This window comes from Lissotriton helveticus, chromosome 7 (genome assembly GCF_964261635.1).
Source record: "Lissotriton helveticus chromosome 7, aLisHel1.1, whole genome shotgun sequence".
In the NCBI taxonomy this organism is placed as follows: domain Eukaryota; kingdom Metazoa; phylum Chordata; class Amphibia; order Caudata; family Salamandridae; genus Lissotriton; species Lissotriton helveticus.
The window spans coordinates 1,712,644,922-1,712,667,008 of NC_136068.1; the positions used below are offsets into that span (position 1 = coordinate 1,712,644,922).

The 22,087-nt window shown below is 46.6% G+C and overlaps 1 protein-coding gene across 3 annotated transcripts in view; it reads right to left on the reverse strand.

Annotated features, from left to right (window-relative positions):
- ARHGAP33 (Rho GTPase activating protein 33) overlaps positions 1–22,087 on the reverse strand; it is a 463,864-nt gene that overhangs the window by 61,455 nt on the left and 380,322 nt on the right. For all 3 annotated transcript variants that reach the window (XM_078655399.1, XM_078655398.1, XM_078655400.1), the window contains 2 exons: positions 6,426–6,510; positions 2,217–2,303 (listed from right to left, as the gene is read on the reverse strand). In XM_078655399.1, the coding sequence (XP_078511525.1) occupies positions 2,217–2,303; positions 6,426–6,510 (172 nt within the window). The remainder of the gene's footprint in view (positions 1–2,216; positions 2,304–6,425; positions 6,511–22,087) is intronic.

Genomic DNA, 22,087 nt, shown 5'->3' on the forward strand with positions numbered 1-22,087 from the left:
GTGAGCAAATCGACTAAGCCCTACCGACTCTAAATGAGGACATTTATTAACCCCTTACGTGTATCTTTAAGCCTTTCATGTACTCAGCCATCTTTTCATACTTTCATCCATCCTTTCACCATTCCATCCATCCACCCTTTCACTATTTGTTTTCCGTCCATCCTTCCGCTCACACTTCCAAATATTCATACATCCTTTTACCCATCCATTCATCTAGCCATTCTTCTTCATCCATCTGCCAATTCACCTTCCTTTTATCAATCCAGCAATCCTTCCTTCCACACCTCCATCCAGGCGACCAGTCATCCAGACTTTTATCATTCCAGCCACTTTCTTTCTCTCACTCATGCAAATAATGTTTTATCCTTACATCCATCAGTCCATTCGCCCTTGCAATCATCCTTTTTACCTTTCCTTCTCATCAGTTTCTTCCTTATTTTCGTATGCCCTTCATTTCACCAACCCCCTCTCTCTCTTTCCCCGTCTTTTCCTCTTCATTTCTTGGTTGTAATTACCTTTCCTTGCTTGACCTCTGTGATCGGTGCCCCATATTTTAAAGCGCTTTTGTCTACAAATAGGAAAGGCTCATAAATAAATGTGAATGTTAACACCAACCCGCTTAAGCTGCAAAAGCAGGGGGTTCACGACGCCACTCCTGATAGGTAAGTTAAATATGTCAAAAGGGTTATGTCAAAAGGGTTATGCCAATTTAACAATGTTAAAATAGTGAGCACACCCAGTGTACTACGGGTTAACAGGGAGAACGTGCACAGAGTTCTACAGTTAGCTCAAACAGATATAGCGAAAATCTGGTACACTACTCAACAGATGGTCATTTCCGACACTGTCCTTCACCCCTTTCTTGCACCCTGTGCTCTATCCTCAAGCGCTACTGTTTCGAACCTGTTCTTTCCTGTGTAAGTCTGTGGTGTGTTTCTATATTAAGACTCATGCTCTCTATAGGTCCTGTTGATCAGAAGTTCGCTACTGAATTATCCAAGCTCTGCACTGTCCTTGTCTTGTCCCGGTGTGACCTTTTGGTTTCAGTTTGTAAACACCTAATGGTTGCTATTGCATGAAGTGTTTACTGTACTGGACCCCCCGGGGCTGTGTAGGCTGCTGCCTCATTAGTAGTTTTCTTGTTTTTGTCTTGGGGTCCAGACAGTGGACTGCTCCTCCTGCTTCTGTTCATGAGCTATCAGAGAGCCACAGTAAGAGTGTCTGACCCAGGACAGGGACTCACATATTCTGTGGTCATTCTTTGTATCCATAGGGAGACCGCAGTGTACCATTCATGACACAGACACTAACATACAATGGCAAAAGATTAAACTATGGCAGACATCTGTCATCTTGAACTCCAGATAGGATAGGAGTCAAGTATGTCAGAGGTGTTCTATGCAGCTAGTGACACGGCCAGCCTTAAACACACACCCCTACTGACCTTATGGGACAGAATCAAGAGTGGTGCTACGGTGGAAGAGTGAACGTATCTCACCAGAGAGAAAATAAGAAGTGTTTTTCGGACACTATAGCAGCATGTGTAAAGGTGCAGTGTGGCGTCTGAAGACTGGTACGGCATCTGTGTGGGTCCCATGGCTGAGAAAGCTTTTGAGCCACAGGATGTAAGACGCTTTGAAGTTTAAAAGGCCAGGACAACCCTTGGGGAAAGAGGGTGGGGGGTTGAGGCGGTGGAGGTGCGAGGGCCAAGGCTAGGACAGTTTGAGTTGGTGGATGGGGAGGAGGCTGTATGGGTCTCAAAGCAAGGCCAGCCTCTGACACGAAGGGTAGACAGGTGTGTAGGTCCCAAGGCAAGGACAGATTTTGAGCTGGAGGGTGGTGATGGCAGTATGGACTCTGAGGCTAGGACAACCTATGAGGTGAAGGGGGATGTGTGGGCACCAAGGCTAATACAACCTGTGAGCTGCAGGGTGAAGGGGGCGCTGCAGGATCCAAGGCTAAGACAACCTGTGAGCAGGAGGGTCAATGAGGCTTTGTGGGTCCCAAGGCTAGGACAGTCTCTGAGATGTAAGGTGGAGAGGGTGTGTGGGAGTTCCACGGCCAGGAAAGCTACTGCGCTGGAGGGTGAACTGGAAGGTGGGCAAGACCAGCATGGATTGGCTAATTGGGATAACCCAAATACTGTCAGGGACGGGTGCTCAACTGCGCTGTTGGGTTGAATCACGGTCCCCTGCTGCACACAGCAGCCTCCCTACCTGACATGTGACCTGCACGGCACACACTGGCTCCCCGTCAGCAGCCACCACTGAGGGGTCCTCACTCCGATCCGATGAAAGCAGAAGCTGAAACACACAAGAGCACAGTGTTAATTCAGAGCACATCCAGTCAATGCTTTCAAAATCCAAGAGGCATGCTCAATGGTTTTTCATCAAGCAGAGTAAGCAGTAAAAAAGGACGGTGGCTGATAATTATGTGCACTCACTTTATTTTTATTTCAATTCTGGGGCAAATTCTAGGAATTCAAAAATAAAATAAGAGGTGCATACAGATCTCTTATTGTACACACACAGGATTCTGTACATTTACCACTGCACAACCACAACAGCTGTATTGGCCCTGTAAATTGATCACAGCAATTATAAATACCATTCAAATTTCAAAATTAAAAAACTATTTAGTGGCTATCACTAGCACAAATGGGCATTAATTCCAAGCAATTATTAATGTATGCATAACTAGTTTTGATCCTAAAAATAACTAGACACCCTTCTAGTAAGCATAATAAAAACTCTCAACAGCAGATTACTGCATCCTATTTGTGTGTGGATGGGGATTTACATGGCACATCCGGCAGGAACTGCATTAGGGTAATAACCATGGTTTCCTCGGATTTACAGGGTAACTTCCTCCAAAAAGCATGGATCTAAAAAAAACATACTCACTCCAGGGTGCAAACATAACGTACTCTGTCAGACACGCAATGCGTCATACTCTGAGATGTAAATAATGTGACCAATTGTGCCACACTCCCAAAAGAGTCACTACAACTCATTCTCACCAGTCTACATGACTGGTGTACACATAACCTTCCCTCTCACTCACTCCAACAAGCGTACATCTGTGTGGGTACATAGAACATGGAAGGTTCCCACCAGGATGTAAAGGTTACATGTACTAGCAGAATCACAGAAGAGTATGCAAGCCACTGATCTGGCAATGTACACCCTGTATACATAGCTTACTTCTATGCATGCAGAACAGGACAAAGGCCACCTATGATATACACGTTATACTCACAACAAGGAGTCCAAGTGACAATCTCTCACTAACTGTCACACTGATAAACATGTAACCAGCTGAGGCAGACTCACACCAGGGTGTGCAGAAGCTAGATTCAGGTTGTCATGCCTGAATGCACAAGACTCTCACTGACAGAATCTGTGGTGAACACACTGCTTGCAGCTCACACTATCTCCTAGCACCCCAGGCATATACAAATGATTTACTTATACAAGCTTAGAATCGGGTGTCTCACTCAGACAGGCCCACATTAAAGCCCACATGACAAGTACTAGTGTAGTCAAACCAGGTGTACACGCAAGGCTCACACCAACCTAATGTCGTAAGAAAAACTCACAGGGACTACTCCTGAAATGCACAGTCCGACTGAGGCGCTCCATGGTGTTAAGGTGACTTCACACTATAGACATAAATCTAGGGTGTACAAGATTTACTACAGCATCCACAAAAATACTGCAAGCTGTGCACAGAATACATGCCAGCATTATGGTTTGAAGGCGAACAGAGACAATACTGACATTCACAATGCAATAACTGTAGTAAGAGTATCTGCAGGTCTTACAGGAGTAACGAGTGACGAGCAATGGGAAGATTAGCACACAGGGAGAGTGGACCAGCCATTTGATGGGAGGTCTGCTGTGCATAACTGAGGAAATACAAACATACAGGATTGGTGAACTTAAATAGCTCAGTGAGTTACGCGCCTACTTTGAAGATCTGTTGCCATCGCCTTCTATACCTTCTAGGGTAGATTAAAAAAGTGCCATGCAGTTGTAACATTATCACCTGCTTTATACACAACGTTGTGTCAGTGGCAGGTAACAGAAACAGAGTATAGAAATATAGTTTGAGCTGGACAAGAAGAGGTGTTAAGGCAAATGCAGAATGCACGGGAGAAGGGCTGGAATGAGCAGAAAAACCAGATTACCTAAAGTCAGAGAAGGCAGGGAGGCAACAGCATAGCTGGAGAATATAATTTTACAAAACTGCAAAAAAATATGCCTCGGGGATAACAGGTTCTTGTTGCAGGAAGCAAATAGATTTTTTTCAAAAAAGACAGTTGTCACTGTATCACAAAGGGAAAGTAAAACATAGCTGATGTGTAGTTAGGGACCAGGCATGGCAGAGCGGTGCGCCTGGGTGGCACAGTGTGTTGCAGTGGCATGAATTGTGGGTGGAGAAGCAGTAAAGGCCCAGGGGCGTCCATTGTTGATCAGGGTATGTGGGTGAGCACTAGAGTGCTTTTTTGACAGGGTTGTTTTGAGGAGGCACCAATCGGTTATTTTTGGACTGCACCACCAGTTGTGTATTTCAAGTGTGGGGTGGTGGTTAGGGCGTTCATATGTTCTGTGGTGCTGGGTGGGTGTGAGAGCAAGGATGGGGTTATTAGAAGCGGTGCAGTACTAAGGGTAGTACAGTGCATCTTTTTGTTGACACTTTGTAATAGTTTCTAACAGATGAAGTTTCTGGCATATTGATTTAGTATGGTACAAAATCAATGTAGTTCCAGTTACATCTTGGAACTGGTTATTGGAGTCCAAAAGGTACCTATTTGTTTCATAGAATCAATTGTAGCCATTAGAAAACGTGTTTTCTTCGGCCGGAATCCATTTGTTCAATGTACAAAATCCCACACTCGCAGTAAATCCTGTTGAAACCATGTGAACTGCTCTCTGCCCTGTCTCTGGACTTCATGGTTTTGTGGCCCAAGAAATTGGGTCTGGTAGAGCTCAGGGCTGGTCCATGACTGCTGTCCCCCAGTGGGTGAGCTGCCCAGCCAGGTGCCACTTGCATGCAGGACAGGTGATCGCATCAGAAACACAGGTGTTAGAGAGTGGGCGTTGGGTACAAGTGATGAACACGTGGTGAGAAAACAGAAGCCATTCCGGCAGGACCTAATGTAGGGAGCTCTGGCCGCACTCTTCACCACAATGTAATTGTGTCCACCACAAGAGAAACAACAGGATTGGCAAATACACATTTAGGGGTCAAAACATCAAATCTTACTCCTTAGACCCGAGTGGGGGGAGAGGGGGGGACAGGGAGGAGGGGGGAGGTGTTTACACATATGAAACACACTGGATCTAGACCGTCCAGAACGCCACAGACAGACTAATTCCCAGCACAACCACATCACCCAACACCGCTGTGATCTCCACTGGCTCCCCATCGAAAGAAGAACATTCAAGCTGCTCATGCTCGCATACAAGGCCCTCCACAACAGGGCACCAGAATACCTCAACAACACTCTCTCCTTTCATGCCCCCAAAAGAAACCTCAGATCAGCCAACCTCGTCCTGGCCACCGGCCCACCCTTCTACAGGACCAGAGCGAGTGGATGGTCCTTCACCTACCTAGCAGCCAAGACCTGGAACGACCTCCCCCTCCTCCTCCGGCAAAGCCCAACACTGCTCCATTTCAGGAAAGACCTCAAGAACTGGCTCTTCAGATGACCCCAATGGAGCAGTACATGCCCCCTCGCGACTTGAGACCCTAATGGGTGAGTAGGGTGCTTTACAAACCCCTGATTGATTGATTGATTGATTGGGTAGCTCAAGGTGACGCTCAAACACACGTGAAACAGACAGGTTACTGTGGGATTTCTTGGGCTCCCACTTTAGCCAGGGACATTCCATGAGAAGTGAATCCCACCAGCACTGTCCGTGTTTGCGCAACGACTTCAAGCAAAGAGAATTAGTGTACAGGCCTTCACCACCCTACGGAAAAAACACACCTAAATGAACACCCCTCGGAGCTCCTAGAATACCGGTCTCTTCTTTCTGTGTGCGCCAATTAACAGCTCACATTGCATTTGCAAACAATTTGTTTCCCTTTCACTCACCACCTTCCTCAGGTCTGTGATGATACTACTCCTCTGATGAGGTCTAATGAAGGTGAAACACAGACCAGGGGCTTTCGCGCTGCACTTCATGTAGCTATTTTACTAAACAAACCTACTCTGGACAGGCACAGACTGTACTTTAATACCCGAGGGCCTAAACCTTTATCCCGAGCCTAAGGCACTGAGCAAGCAAAGCAGGTAACCGTTGACCAATGCACTCCACTTGGAAGTAAAAAGACTCCAGTTTGCAGTACAATCAGCACCCGAGGTGGGCGCATCTTCAGAAAAACACATACCCACCCTGCCAATCAGCGCTTCTTACCTGGATGAAGCCGAAGTCCACATTCTCGTAGTGGAAGTGAGCACACTCCGCGAGCTTGGGGAATGGGCCCTTAGCCAGGGAGAACCTGTAAAGAGGAGAACAAGGAGTCAAAGGAAAGCATCACAACTGACTGATACAGGCACAGCACCACAAAGCAACACTGCGAGCTCACGAGGCGAAAACAGGCTGTTGGGTATCACACTTAGTAGAGGGCTTCGGCGTAGGGTCCCCAATCACCAGGCAGCTCCTGAGCATGGAACGGCACAACACACAAACACATTGGGGGGGGGGGGGGGGGGGGCGGCAGGTGGGGGCGGCAGATACATTTTTACTACAAAGTTTGGGGAAGTTTATGAACTTTGCGCATTCAGAAGTTGCAAATGTTCTGTAAAGTTTACAAACTTTACTTGTAGGTAACATACATAGCCAACAAAAGTTGTTTAACGTTTCTCCAATTTGAACTTTTTTCGCAAGGTGAATCACTCAAGAATTTTGCAGAGATTTTGTCCTGCAAAGCCTTGTTTGGGGAATTTTTCACTAGGATTCCTCTTAAACTTCATATCATCTGCAAAGTTTATGTAGCGTGCAAAGCTTTGGAGTATAAAAAAAAAAAAAAAAAAATCCCCGTTTCAGTAGGAACATATTTGCCAAATTTGCACTACTTTACTAAAAACACACAAGACAAGCATTAGTATAAGAATCTTGTCGACAATGACCACGCCCACTACACAACTCCAAGCAGCGAATTAAAACATCACCCAGAGAAGATTTAGCAGCACAAATCAAAGTCTAAGGAAGTTAGACAGCTTCTGAACGGTCAACAAAATAACACAAAACACACTCTACATTATAGAGCCATAGACCTGTGACTATGCCAACGTGGGGGTGTACCAGGGGCCACACTACATCCATGTTAATTATATGAAAATAACCGATACGAGAATGTATCCCAAAGAGAAATACAGCTTCTGAGGAGTACATGACAACACACCCAGACCATCTAAATCACCCGAGGACTCATTGCATGCCTAAGTAACACCCTTCAAACAACTAGGCAACTTCTGAGTCCCGAGAGCCCATTACACAGACTACAAGGCGCCACACAAGTGTGATCACACTTTATAGAAGAGCCCTCACGAAAGCACTGACATATTGTCACAAATAAGAGTGATGCAACTGAAAGATCTAGGAAATAAAGATAACATCGATGCCACGGACAGCAGAACACATCCAGATAGGACTACACAACACGAGGAATCACTGATCTAGCAGGCAGCCTCTCAGCAGTGGAATACAACCACCAAACAGCAGCAGTGCACTCAGTAATGTGGGCAAAGTACAACTGGTAACGCGGTGGTCACAGGGTTCATACCCAACAACCTTAAATATTTGTTTTGGCCTTTTCAACACCATCACAATAGGTGCCATCACGATGGACATAAGTAACACCTATTGTGTCAAAAAGCTATTACATTTTGAGGCACTTCCTATATGTATAGCAACTATGTGCATTGTTAAAGTAACTAGCAACAGTGAAAGCAGCACAACATCAGAGTCAATTGAAGCCTAGCTGGACACAAAGACGTGCACAACCACACAAAGTCTAAGCCTTCAGGCGTGTCCTTCACAAAGACTAGCACTCATAACCTCTGACGGGCCTCAGTGGTGCCACAACACAACCACACACCAGAAAAGGGGCCTACACAAGTATCACTACACTATCATACATACAACGAGGTGTACTACCCAAGTACCAGCATACACCGTGACACAACCCAAAGGTTGCAAAGGTGATGGAAACAAGTACAACCAACCACACATCATCAATACAGGCAAAAACAGAAATGTAACAACACCGCAAAATGAGAAGCTAGAGAGGCAGGCAGCTTCTGAGCAGGAGGAATCGGAACATAGGTAAAACTTTTCAAAACAAAGTACATTCCCAGGGTCCAACACTAGCCTATCTCTTCATGTTTACTAACTCAATACCCTACTTGTTCACCTTTAAAGACTCACTACCTAATCTGATTACCTTTACTAACTAATTACCCTATATGTTCCTCTTTACTGACTCACTGCCCTACCTGTTCACCTTTACTGACTCACTACCTTATCTGATCACCTTTACTAACTCAATACCCAATCTGTTCCTCTTTACTAACTCACTTCCATACCAGTACTCTACTTGGTAACCTTTACTGACTCACTAAACTATCTGTTAATCTTTAGACTCACTACGGCTTTTTTCATCTTTACTAACTCACTACCTTATCTTTTCATCTTTACTGTTTCATTGCCCTGTCTGTCCATCTTTAATGTCTCACTACCCTATCTGTTCATCTTAACTAACGTACTTCCCGCTCTGTGCTGATGCTGGAGGTGGATGGGATTCGAGTGCAGAAAACCCTCCCTCAGCTGAAACCTACAGAAACTACTTCAGTCCAGGGTAAAGTCAATACGGAGGCCAGGTTGTGTGGGACACAATACATGTCCTACAAAGAGGTTTCAGACCCGGAGTAGCAGACTGGAAGTGGAGCTGGAGAGGTGTAGGCAGACCATGGTACGAAATGAGACTTCTGCAGGTTGTTCGGAATGACTGATTACTCCACAGGCCTGGCAGCGGCACCAGCAACAGTGTAGGGTAGGAAGGTGTCGTTCAGTATATAGGAATAGTTATCTGACACATGTGAGACTGGTGGCTAAATAGCTAACCTCTGAACCCAAACAGCCGGGTTCTAATGTGAGAGATAAGTCATTCGTGTCCTGCCCTTCAGAAGGCACTGACCTGCCCAGAAGATGTACCAGTTACCCACCGTGGCTGGTGCTGCTATTACTCTACTAGTCTCCAGACGCACGAAGAGAGCTTGCCGTCAGACAAGAGCTGCAACCGAAGCGACGGGCAATGCAGGAGATCTGCCCATTACTCACTTTGACTAGTGCTTCCACAGTCCAGTGTGCCTCTGTAAAGAACCTTCTAAAGGGCTCCCACTCATAATAGCTAACTAACAAAACAGTTTCTCATAAGAATACCTGCTGCTCAAAACAGCAACTCATAGAATACCGGCTGCTCAAAACAGCAACTCATAGAATACCTGCTGCTCAAAACAGCAACTCATAGAATACCTGCTGCTCAAAACAGCAACTCATAGAATACCTGCTGCTCAAAACAGCAACTCATAGAATACCGGCTGCTCAAAACAGCAACTCATAGAATACCGGCTGCTCAAAACAGCAACTCATAGAATACCTGCTGCTCAAAACAGCAACTCATAGAATACCGGCTGCTCAAAACAGCAACTCATAGAATACCGGCTGCTCAAAACAGCAACTCATAGAATACCTGCTGCTCAAAACAGCAACTCATAGAATACCGGCTGCTCAAAACAGCAACTCATAGAATACCTGCTGCTCAAAACAGCAACTCATAGAATACCGGCTGCTCAAAACAGCAACTCATAGAATACCTGCTGCTCAAAACAGCAACTCATAGAATACCTGCATCTAAAATAGCTAATCGCTGGAACCAGCAATTCACACTATACACAGCGACTCATAGAATACCTGCTGCTCAAAACAGCAACTCATAGAATACCTGCATCTAAAATAGCTAATCGCTGGAACCAGTAATTCACACTATACACAGCGACTCACAGAATACCAAATGCTCAAAACAGCTACTCCTAGAATACCTGCTGCTCAAAACAGCACCTCAAAACAACAACTCATAGAACACAGCTACTCGTAGAAAACCTGCTGCTCAAAACAGCGACTCATAGAATGCCTGCATCTAAAATAGCTAATCGCTGGAACCAGCAATTCACACTATACACAGCGACTCATAGAATACCAAATGCTCAAAACAGCAACTCATAGAATACCTGCTGCTCAAAACAGCAACTCATAGAATACCGGCTGCTCAAAACAGCAACTCATAGAATACCTGCTGCTCAAAACAGCAACTCATAGAATACCTGCATCTAAAATAGCTAATCGCTGGAACCAGCAATTCACACTATACACAGCGACTCATAGAATACCAAATGCTCAAAACAGCAACTCATAGAATACCTGCTGCTCAAAACAGCAACTCATAGAATACCTGCATCTAAAATAGCTAATCGCTGGAACCAGTAATTCACACTATACACAGCGACTCACAGAATACCAAATGCTCAAAACAGCTACTCCTAGAATACCGGCTGCTCAAAACAGCACCTCAAAACAACAACTCATAGAACACAGCTACTCGTAGAAAACCTGCTGCTCAAAACAGCGACTCATAGAATGCCTGCATCTAAAATAGCTAATCGCTGGAACCAGCAATTCACACTATACACAGCGACTCATAGAATACCAAATGCTCAAAACAGCAACTCATAGAATACCTGCTGCTCAAAACAGCAACTCATAGAATACCGGCTGCTCAAAACAGCAACTCATAGAATACCTGCTGCTCAAAACAGCAACTCATAGAATACCTGCATCTAAAATAGCTAATCGCTGGAACCAGCAATTCACACTATACACAGCGACTCATAGAATACCAAATGCTCAAAACAGCAACTCATAGAATACCTGCTGCTCAAAACAGCAACTCATAGAATACCTGCATCTAAAATAGCTAATCGCTGGAACCAGTAATTCACACTATACACAGCGACTCATAGAATACCAAATGCTCAAAACAGCTACTCCTAGAATACCGGCTGCTCAAAACAGCACCTCAAAACAACAACTCATAGAACACAGCTACTCGTAGAAAACCTGCTGCTCAAAACAGCGACTCATAGAATGCCTGCATCTAAAACAGCTACTCGCTGGAACCAGCAATACACAGAATAAACAGTACTCATAATAGAATCCCTGCGGCACAAAACACCAACTCATAGAATTCCAAATGCTCAAAACAGCTACTCCTAGAATACCGGCTGCTCAAAACAGCGACTCTTAGAATACCTGCATCTAAAATAGCTACTCGCTGGAACTGGCAAATCACAGAATACACAGTACTCATAATAGAATGCCTGCATCTAAAACAGCTACTCGCTGGAACTGGCAAATCACAGAATACACAGTACTCATAATAGAATGCCTGCATCTAAAACAGCTACTCGCTGGAACTGGCAAATCACAGAATACACAGTACTCATAATAGAATGCCTCCTGCTGCACAAAACACTGACTCATAGAATACCAAACACTCAAAACGGCTAATCCTAGAATACCTACTGCTAAAAAGAGCAACTCATAGAATACAGCGACTCATAGAATACCTGCTGCTCAAAACAGACTCATACTTGCTGCTCAAAGTAGCGACTCATCGAATACAGGGACTCATTACAGCAGCTGCTTAAAACAGCAACTCATAGAATACAGCGACTCATAGAATACCTGCTGCTCAAAACAGACTCATACTTGCTGCTCAAAGTAGCGACTCATCGAATACAGGGACTCATTACAGCAGCTGCTTAAAACAGCAACTCACAGAATACCTACTGATCAAAACAGTGACTCGTGGAATACAAAATGCTCAAAACAGCTACTCGCTGGAACCAGCAATTCACAGTAATTAGCTAACAAAACATATTGTCATAAGAATGCCTACTGCCCAAAACAGAGACTCGTAGAATGCATCCTGCTCAAAATAGTTACTCCTAGAATGCCTGAGGCTCAAAACAGCAACTCCCTGGAACCAGCAATTCACAAAATACACAGTACTCAAAAGGGCTACCCCTAGAATAAGAACTATTTAAAAACAGCTACTGGGAGAGTACCCAGTACTCAAAAAGCTATTCATAGAGTGCCATATATTTAAAATAGCTACAGAGAGAATACTCAATACCCAAAAGAGCCATTCATAGCATAGTTACTACTGAAATAGCTACCTCCCAAAGTATGGCAACGGCAACCCCCTAGGGTTGCTGTTTTGTTTCTGGGGCTGGGAGGCACCTATAACGCTCCACTCCTACCTCTTCATATCCGCCATCCGCTGATTTTGGTATTATTGTGACAACCTATCTGACGAGAGTGAATCGAAGGACACGATAATCTGTGGCAGCAGTAGAGGTGTGCACCTCCCTAGAAGCAACCTTCAGAGCCCAGCCAGCAGGCCATGGAACCCAAGATACACAGCCCAGTCTTCCTTCGTCCGAGCAGATGGTGTCACGTTTTACTAGTAATAGTGGTGCTGGATTAAGGACTACTCCTCAACACATTTATACACATGATCAATAATTCCATAACCTGGAAGTCAAACACAGTCTCATCTTCTATCGCTCCTCGCCCACTAAAGCAGGCTTCGTTAACGAGTAGCTGATGGTCACTGCATGATGGTGCTGCCTGCCCTGCTTTGCTGTGCCCAGCACACCACCAGCCCCCTGCACCTCTTCTTATATGGTTTACCGAGGCGATGGCTATAGATTGTGCTGCTGCTGTGGCACGCGTGGCCCTGCTGCCACAAACCTGAGGGAAACATTTTCATAGCCGTCAACTGCTGGGAGAAGAAGTCAAAGTAGTGTAGGGAGCATCAGCAACACCTTTTGTTAATGAGGTCGGTCTTATTTTCAGTATGTGCCAGTGTGGCCCTCTGCAGCTCCTCTGTGCCCTCAGGTGGTGTGCCCAGTCCTCCAGTCTTTGGGTGCTCCTGTACACACTCTCTTCTACCCAGTCGCGGTTTCCTGTTCCGGGCTAGGTTTCTGCAGCTCCCTTGTATTTTGATGTGGCTTCACCGGGGTGCCCATGGTCCTCCACAGTTCAGGGAGAGGGAAGCATGTGTGCTGCCTCCCCTAGATCTGTGTGAGCGAAGGAAGCTTGTGCTGCAATTTTCTGCCATATGTCGCTTTTGTGTTTCTGCTGAGGTCTGTGGTGCTGTAAACACATTCTGTATTTAAGGGGAAGTTTGGACTGCTGCTGCATAGGGTGCTGTTATTTTTCTGTATGGAAAGGGAAGCTTGCTTTGGTACTGCATAGGGTGCTGTAATTTGTCTTTATTCAAGAAGCTTGCACTGTTGCTGCATAGTGTACAGTAATTTTTCTGTATGTAAAGGAAAGCTTGCATTGCTGCCGGGGGGCGCTAATGTTTCAGTGCACTCATGCAAAAAATACCCTCCCTGTTCCGGGTGAGGGGCGCTTGAACGGATGCCTACATGGCACCGGTTGTGGTTCAGTAGATTGCTCGGTTGCTGCCTGTGGTGCACCTGTAGTGAGTGAGAGAAGCTTGCACCTCTGCCGCCTACTCGATAAGGTTTGTGCGTCCGAGGCTTGCTTTCTTCACAAGCTGTACCTGTCCTGCTGCCTATGCAGTGCTTACAGTGGGTTTGGGAGGTCTGCACGGCTCCGGCTTGGATTGTACCATTTCAGTTCGTCAGGGGGCCCCTTGCACAGATACCACACAGGCTGCGACTGCTCTGTGAAGGGAAGCTTGCACTCGAGCAGCCAGCGCTACTCTTTTGTTGTGTTGGGGACACTAGTCCTATCCCAGCTCTGCCTGTTCTGAGTGTGCAGCGAAAGCCTGCACGGCCGATGTCCGCGAGTCCTACTGAAGCATCTTCAAATCATGTGATGCTGCTGGTCACAGTCGGGTACGCTGCATTTACTGCTTGTGGACAGCAGAGGGCGGTCTACGCTCGGCGTTCACAGCTCCATCCACTCTGAAGGGAAACAGCCCGAGCCCGACCAAGGCTTCCCGCTGCCACTCCCGGGCCAGGACCGCCCTCTCCATCTTCAGCTCCGTGAACTGGTGAGGTGCGAAGATCCGAAGGGTCCCGGAGCTCGGGGGCATGTCTATGTCCAGTTCTCGTGGCTGACCAGTGACCACCTGTTCTGCTGGAGCAACAGCTGGGCCTTCCGCGCTTACTTAGGTTAGAGATTTATTTAGTTTTAGGCTACTCAGCTTGTTTGCAGAATGTTAAGGCCGGTGCTTAAAATAAGAAAATAGAAGTGCTTTTAATTGGAAAGTACCGGCACTTCTCAGAAGCAAGCAGGTATACTCTGTACCAGAGCACCTGCTTGCTTCTGAGAAGTGCCGGTACTCTCCAACTAAAAGTCTGAAAGACGCTTGGGTTATCAGCGCACTACAGCCAGCCCACGTTTGTCCGGGATTGTCGATTATTCCAAGGCTGCTGTCAGGCTTACATTGCATTTATATAGCACCTACTACCTCAGACGCGGTGCCAGAAGCTTGCTAAAAGCCCGCCTAGCGTCCATCTCTTCCACATAAGGGTTTCACTGCGAGTCTTCCCTTAGGAACAGCTCGGCGGACCCTTTCTAGGCGCTTGAAACGGACTCCGAGCTGGCTTTCCCATGCTACTGCAGATGCCTTTTAAAAGAGTGTCTTTCTACTTCACGGTTTATGCTAAAGCGCCCCTATTCCCTAGTACTAGGAGGCGCTATATAAAAACTGTAAACAAGTAAATACACTAACAAAACTATTAGTGTCTGTGTGTCGTAGCCGACAGGACACGAATAGAGTGGGAGGGTCTGCTGAGTCTCGTCAGAGTCAAATGCAGCTCTAGATATGATGAGCTTCCTGCCAGGTACATACCAAAGGTGGGCGTGGGAGTTTCCCTGCCAGGAACATACCAAAGGTTGGGGGGCGGGGGTCACTTGGTTTTTCACTTCTTTGGAAATTACACAGAGAAGTATCTGTGATGATGATGAAGCCAGGAATCTCCTCGAGTGAGGGACGGGCAGCCCCCGAGTGACTTCCCCCAAGTACAGCTCCCGAGTCATGCAGGAATCAGAGGGTCCGACGAGGCTACCCTCAGCCACCCCTATGGGTGGGCGACCCGAGGCAGATCTATTCAAGAATTGAGCCCTATGCAAATCACTTTACTTCATTCTTTTTCCTGAATGAAATTGGTCCATTTAGAAGTGGAACTGGATAAGCAAGACTTTCGGTCCCAAGGTTGCGATGCAAATATAAGCTGCTGCTCTGGTCTGCTAAATTTTACAGCTGCCTTTCGCATAATAAAACAGGGCATTTGTCATCACCAGTGTTAAAACTTTATACGTTTGTGTTAAGAGCTTGTTACCTTTAAAACTCAGAGCAGTATGCTGAAATGAAAACCATCCCAAATAAAATAGTTCAGATGTTTAAAACCTATCACCATATATTTATGCTGCCTTCTGGTTGTTTAAATGACAGTTTGAGCCACGGCGAGCATTTGCTTGCCAAGCCAGCGCCATTGATTCGGGGGCTCAAAAGTAACTTTGACCACAGGTTGTTGGTACCCAAGATTGCGGTTCTGGAAGTCGCTTCAACCCACCTGGAACCAGACCGCATAGTGTTTAAAGGTCCGCACAATCTCCTATGCTCTGCCTATGGACTTCAATGCCTTCTGCACACCTCTCCGGTCAGCTCCCACTGTACGAGCTCCGATGCAACTCACAACCAGTCCCTTCCACCCCCTGCCCTTCCATCACCTTGAAAGGTCTGAAAAGACCTTATGGTCAAGGTCAAATAATGCTTTATTCGAGGTACACTCATTAAAGCAAGTACACAAAACAAAAATTGACAATTGATTACATCAATACAGTTAAAAAGCAAGACTTTCATTTAAGATTTAACACTTGATAGTCTAATACACTTTAAATGCAATTACAATGTAAAATTCTGTGCATAAAAATGTGTTAAAATAAGTACAGGTATAAAAGTTTACAAAGATAAAAAGTGTTAGATAAAATGACAGTATAAAATGCAGACCGACTAATTGGAAAAAACACAGTCAAGTAGCCAGCAGTCTCTGTCTGATAGACCACGCCCATCCAAGATACTTGGCTATAGCTATCACTAAAGGCATTAAAGTGCTTGTGCGAATGATTCGTAAGGCAACGGTACTACTTGAGGTACCCAGATTTTTGCATGCTGGTGCTAACCAGATGCGTCTTGGATCAGAATACGTCATACAAGAGAATAAAAAATGGCCAACTGTTTCTTTGGTAGCACCACAAACAGGACAGCTATCATGTACTCCACCACCCCACCTTCCCGTCAGTGATCTAAGTGGGAGCGCACCTGCTCTTAGTTGGAAGAGGAGCTTCCTGTCGCCTGGCCTTGTAATAGCGTCCCAGTTCGGTTCAAGGCACGGATATAACTTAGCTTCTAGAAATCCTCCAGCCATTGACACTGCACTAGAGCTACTCCAGGTTCGAACAGCAACCTTCTCCCAGAAGATTTCTTTTATGGGTTTTTTTTGTTGGGAAGGGGGTACCCGCTGGATTTTTCCACAGCGCCTGAAGACCAAGTTCGCTCAAGTTTAGACAGAGGGTTTTAAGCCACCCGATTTGTGAAACTCGTCCCTTTTGATGACGTCTAGGAAGCCCTCTGCATAATGTGATAGCTCAGGCGTAGTCCAGAGTCTTCGCCAGTACATGATCAGACGAAACCTAACCAAGTCTCCAACCGCTTTTCTGCACAAATCATACCTGAAAGGCACAAGTGGGGTACTCTTGGGGACACCAGTAATGGCCCGGAAAAACTTGTTTTCCGAGGTTTGGAGGGCTACTACCTTCTCAAATCCCCACAGCTCAGCACCATATAGTGCAGAGCTGAGAGCCTTAGCCTCATACACCTGCAATGCTGGCTTAATTGGTCTAGTCAAAGATTTTCTATGTTCCAGACCAAGAGCGCCAGCCAATTGCCTATGCTTCAGTGAAGCAATGTCTATATGCTGGGACCATCTAAGATCATTAGATACACAGATTCCCAGATATGTAAAGGCTTCCACTTACTCTTCTTCTTCCCTTCTCGGACTCAAACAACTTGTTGACACCCCCACCCACTATGCCGGGCACACGCTCGACCCAATCTTCACCTCCAGCAAGCACATCTCCTTCAGTCACACCACAGCTCTCCATTGGACGGACCACAGCTGCGTTCACTTCAACTACAAAAAAAACTACGACCCACAACCAATTCCCCGCAGAAACTGGAACAAAATCACCACCGAACAGCTCTTCACATCACTCCACCAAAACCCTCCTACCAAATCATCGGACCCAAACCTAGCAGCCACCAACCTCACACAATGGATCACCCACAGCGCTGACGAATTAGCACCCTTGAAAAACCATCAAATCAAGCAAAGTAGCAAAAAAGCCCCCTGGTTCAATGATGACCTAATGAAATCCAAGAAGATCTGTCGCACCCTCGAGAAAGCCTGGCGAAAAAACCCAACCACTGACAACCTAGCTACCTTCAAGAACGCCACCCGCAAACACCACCAACTGATCTGATCCACCAAGAAATCAGCATTCAAGGATCGACTCGACAACAACGCCCACAACAGCAAGGAACTATTCAACATCGTCAAAGAGCTCACCAACCCCACCGCCGGCACCAACGACATCACTCCCTCCCAAGACCTCTGCGACTCTCTAGACTCGTTCTTCCACAACAAAATCGCTGACATACATAACAGCTTTGGAGACCAGTCCGAAGACCAGTCCACCCCACTCACCTCCGAACTAAAACCCCCCTCCAACTACCTTTGCGCCTGGAACCCAATCACCACTGAAGATACCATCCACCTGATGAACTTCATCCACTCAGGATCACCAACCGACCCATGTCCCCACCACATTTTCAACAAAGCAGACTCCATTATCGCACCCCATCTCCGAGATGCCATCAACTGCTCCCTCAACTCCGCTACCTTCCCGGATAGCTGGAAACATGCCGAACTCAGCGCCCTCCTGAAGAAACCCACAGCAGACCCCACTGAACTTAAAAACTACCGCCCCATTTCGCTCCTCCCATTCCCTGCCAAAGTCATTGAGAAAGCCGTCAACAGTCAGCTCGCCGCCTTCCTCGAATCCAACAAATCCCTCGACCCTTCACAGTCCGGCTTCCGAGCCAAACACAGCACCGAGACCGCCCTCATCGCAGCAACAGACGACATTCGAACTCTACTAGACAACGGAGAAACAGCTGCCCTCATCCTACTTGACCTCTCCGCAGCCTTCGACACAGTCTGTCATAGCACCCTCATACAACGCCTCAGCAACGTCGGAATACAAGGAAAAGCATTGGACTGGATCATCTCGTTCCTCACCGGGAGAACCCAGAGAGTCCGCCTCCCCCCTTTCAAATCGGAAGCCACTGAAGTCATCTGCGGCGTTCCACAAGGATCATCACTCAGTCCCACCCTCTTCAACGTATACATGAGTCCCTTCGCATCCATCGCGCGCCAACACAACCTCAACATCATCTCCTACGCAGACGACACCCAGCTGATCCTCTCACTCACCAAAGACCCACGCACCGCCAAAACTAACCTACACGAAGGAATGAAAGAAGTAGCCGAGTGGATGAAGAACAGCCGTCTAAAACTGAACTCGGACAAAACGGAGGTCCTCATCTTGGGATCATCCCCCTCCGCCTGGGACGACTCATGGTGGCCACCGGCCCTGGGAACCGCACCCATACCAACAGACCACGCACGTAACCTGGGCTTCATCCTGGACTCCTCCCTCTCGATGACCAGACAAGTCAACGCCGTCTCATCATCATGCTTCAACATCCTACGTATGCTCAAAACAATCTTCTGTTGGATCCCCACCGAAACAAGAAAGACGGTCACCCATGCACTGGTCACAAGCCGACTGGACTACGGAAACACCCTTTACGCCGGAACCACAGCCAAAACACAGAAAAAACTCCAACGCATCCAAAACGCATCAGCCAGACTCATCCTAGACATCCCCCGCCAAGCTCACATTTCCGGCCACCTGAAAGATCTCCACTGGCTCCCCGTCAACAAGAGAATAACTTTCTGTCTCCTCACCCACGCACACAAAGCCCTCTACGACCTAGGACCCGAATACCTCAACACGCGCCTGTCCTTTTACACCCCCACCCGCCAACTACGATCGTCCAATCAAGCCCTCGCCGCAATTCCTCGCATCCAAAGATCCACCACGGGGGGAAGATCCTTCTCCTACTTAGCGGCCAAGACCTGGAATTCTCTCCCCATCCACCTCCGCCTTACACAGAACCACCTCTCCTTCAGAAAACAACTAAAAACTTGGATATTCGATAAGTAAAGTACCTCCCATCCCTCAAGCGCCTTGAGACCCTCTGGGTGAGTAGTGCGCTATACAAATTCTAAACTTGAACTTGAACTCTAATGGACGACCATTCATAGTTAGCTTGGATTTAAAGCTACGGTGAGGGTTACAAATCATAAGTTTTGTTTTGGTCACGTTGACTTCTAGACCATGCTCCCCACAGAATTGGTCGAAAATGATTTGATTGATTTGTGCATTTGTAAAGCGCGCGATTGCCCATAGGCGAAAATAGACAAAGCACGCTGTAGACCACTTGGCGTCTTAGATAAAATCAACGTGTCGTCTGCGAACATTAAAATAGGAATTTTTGTGCCAGCTAACGAGGGAGCATCCACATTCGAAGACAACATACGAGCAACAAACTTACTGATATATAATGTAAACAGTGTGGGCGCCATCGAGCACCTTTGGCGGACGCCGCGCTCAACTGGGAAATCTGCTGTCACCATTCCCTGTCCCCCCCACTGGATCTTTGTGGCTTCGTGGAGCCTCATTATCATGGTCAGCAGTTCTTCTGGTACACCCTGGTTCCTCAGCACCAGCCACAGTTTGGACCTAGGAACTAGGTCGAAGGCAGCCCGCAAATCGACAAATGCCGCGTACAGGCTGCCCCCTCCCAGCAACACAGTCCTCCACTGGAGCAAGGTGAAGCGGAACACCTGGTCAACTGTACTAGTACATCTTCTAAATCCTGCTTGGAATTGGGACAGGGCGTTGTTCTCCTCAGCCCAGTCAAGGAGCCTGTTTACAACTAGACGACCCACTACCTTTTGAATGGTGTTAATAAGGCTTATGGGCCTGTAATTACCCGGCTGAGATTGATCGCCTTTCTTGAACACAGGTATAATTATTGCACCCTGCCAGGATGTTGGTACAGTTGTGGCCCGTGCGATTGCGTTGGCAAGAAGATGAATATACTTGCACCAACGCTCTTTATCATTGGTAAAGATATCAGCAGGAACACCATCTAATCCTGGGGCTCTGCCACTGGACACTGTGTTAAGGGCCGTCATTATTTCTTTAATACTAAAAGAATCATCTTTATAATAAACGGGACTTAAGTCGGCTGCCACGGTCGAATGTTGGGTCTCAGCATATTGGGGCTTGAAATATTTGACCCACTCCTCTTCTGGCACATTATTATTGGGAGGTTCAGATAGACCCCCTCTGCCCCATTTTACAACATTCCAAAAATACCTGGAATCTTTCCTATCGCTGGCTGCCTTTAGTTCTAACCAGTGGAGCTCGTCCCAGGCCTTCTTTGTCTTTAATACACTATCCTTGTAATCATTCCTTGCAGATCGGATAGGCATAGATTGCCTCCCTTTAATAGCGGTACCCAAAGCTAAACGGGCTTTCCTACATTGGGTATTGTACCATTTAGCCTGCTTACGGGGCCTTTCTCCCTGACATCTCACAGGTTTTACAAAATGGTTCTTGATGGCACAGAAGAGAGTGTCATGAATTGCAGCTATACTGCTTGATCCTGGATTGGACAAGTTAATTTGTTCTATGGCCAATATTGCTTTATCAGCTTCAGTGTTGATGCTATCAATGGCCTGTTGGTTAGTCGCAACATGTGCCCATCTTAACCTGCGCATGTCGTTTGCGGGGACAATCGGAGACGGAAGAGCGCCCTCGGTGTTAGTAACCACACTGGAACAGAACCACCATTTGTGCTCTACACACAGCGGGTTATGGTAGCTCTCTACCCGCCACTTTACCTCCATATCACAGACCAGGGACCATATCTTTAGACTGCATGGAACATAGTCAATTCTGCTTCTGTTCCGCCCATTATCAAATGTACAGGACCCAACCTTATCACTCAGAGTCCTCCCATTTAATGCTCGCAAACCCTTTTCGTAACAGATGGCATTCAGCCAGATGACATCCTCGAACCAACGAGAAACTGGTTTTAACTCTAGTTTAGGGACTCCCCATTGCCTATCTTCTTCATCTCCAAGGAAGTCATCGTCGATTGACAAGGGTTCAAAGGTTCGGTTTAGGTCACCAGCAATCACAATATTATTATCTTGGGAATGAGTGTCAAGGAGGGAACCCAAGGCCGCTAAAACCTCGGACCTCCCACCCTTGCTACCCCTTACATAAACACTGTAGATATCAAGATGACCCAAAATGCCTGAGGCTACTCTGATGAGTTGAATGTCTCCGTTTCTGGTATCTATGACCTTGACAATTATCTGAAGACTCTGGCGGACCCAAATTGTTAGACCCCCCCATAGGTCTCCCCTTTACACCCTTACATGCAGGCACAGAATAATTTAGGTATCCCTGGGCAAAAGATGGTTCACATAGCCAAGTCTCCTGGAACATGCACAAATCAAAACTGTTAATAAAGTTTACCCAGTCCAAAGGGTCTTGTTTGGCACGCAACCCTGCAATGTTCCATGAGACCAACCTCCCCAGACCCTCCTTGGTACCACCAGACGATATAGTTGTTGTAAATACAGGGGAAAGTGTGGACTGGCCTTGATCGAATACTCTTGGCATCTCTAGGTGTAAATTGGTTTTAAAACCAGACCTACTCATGGAGTCAATCTCAGGGATAGACCTCAATGGTGTGGCCTCAG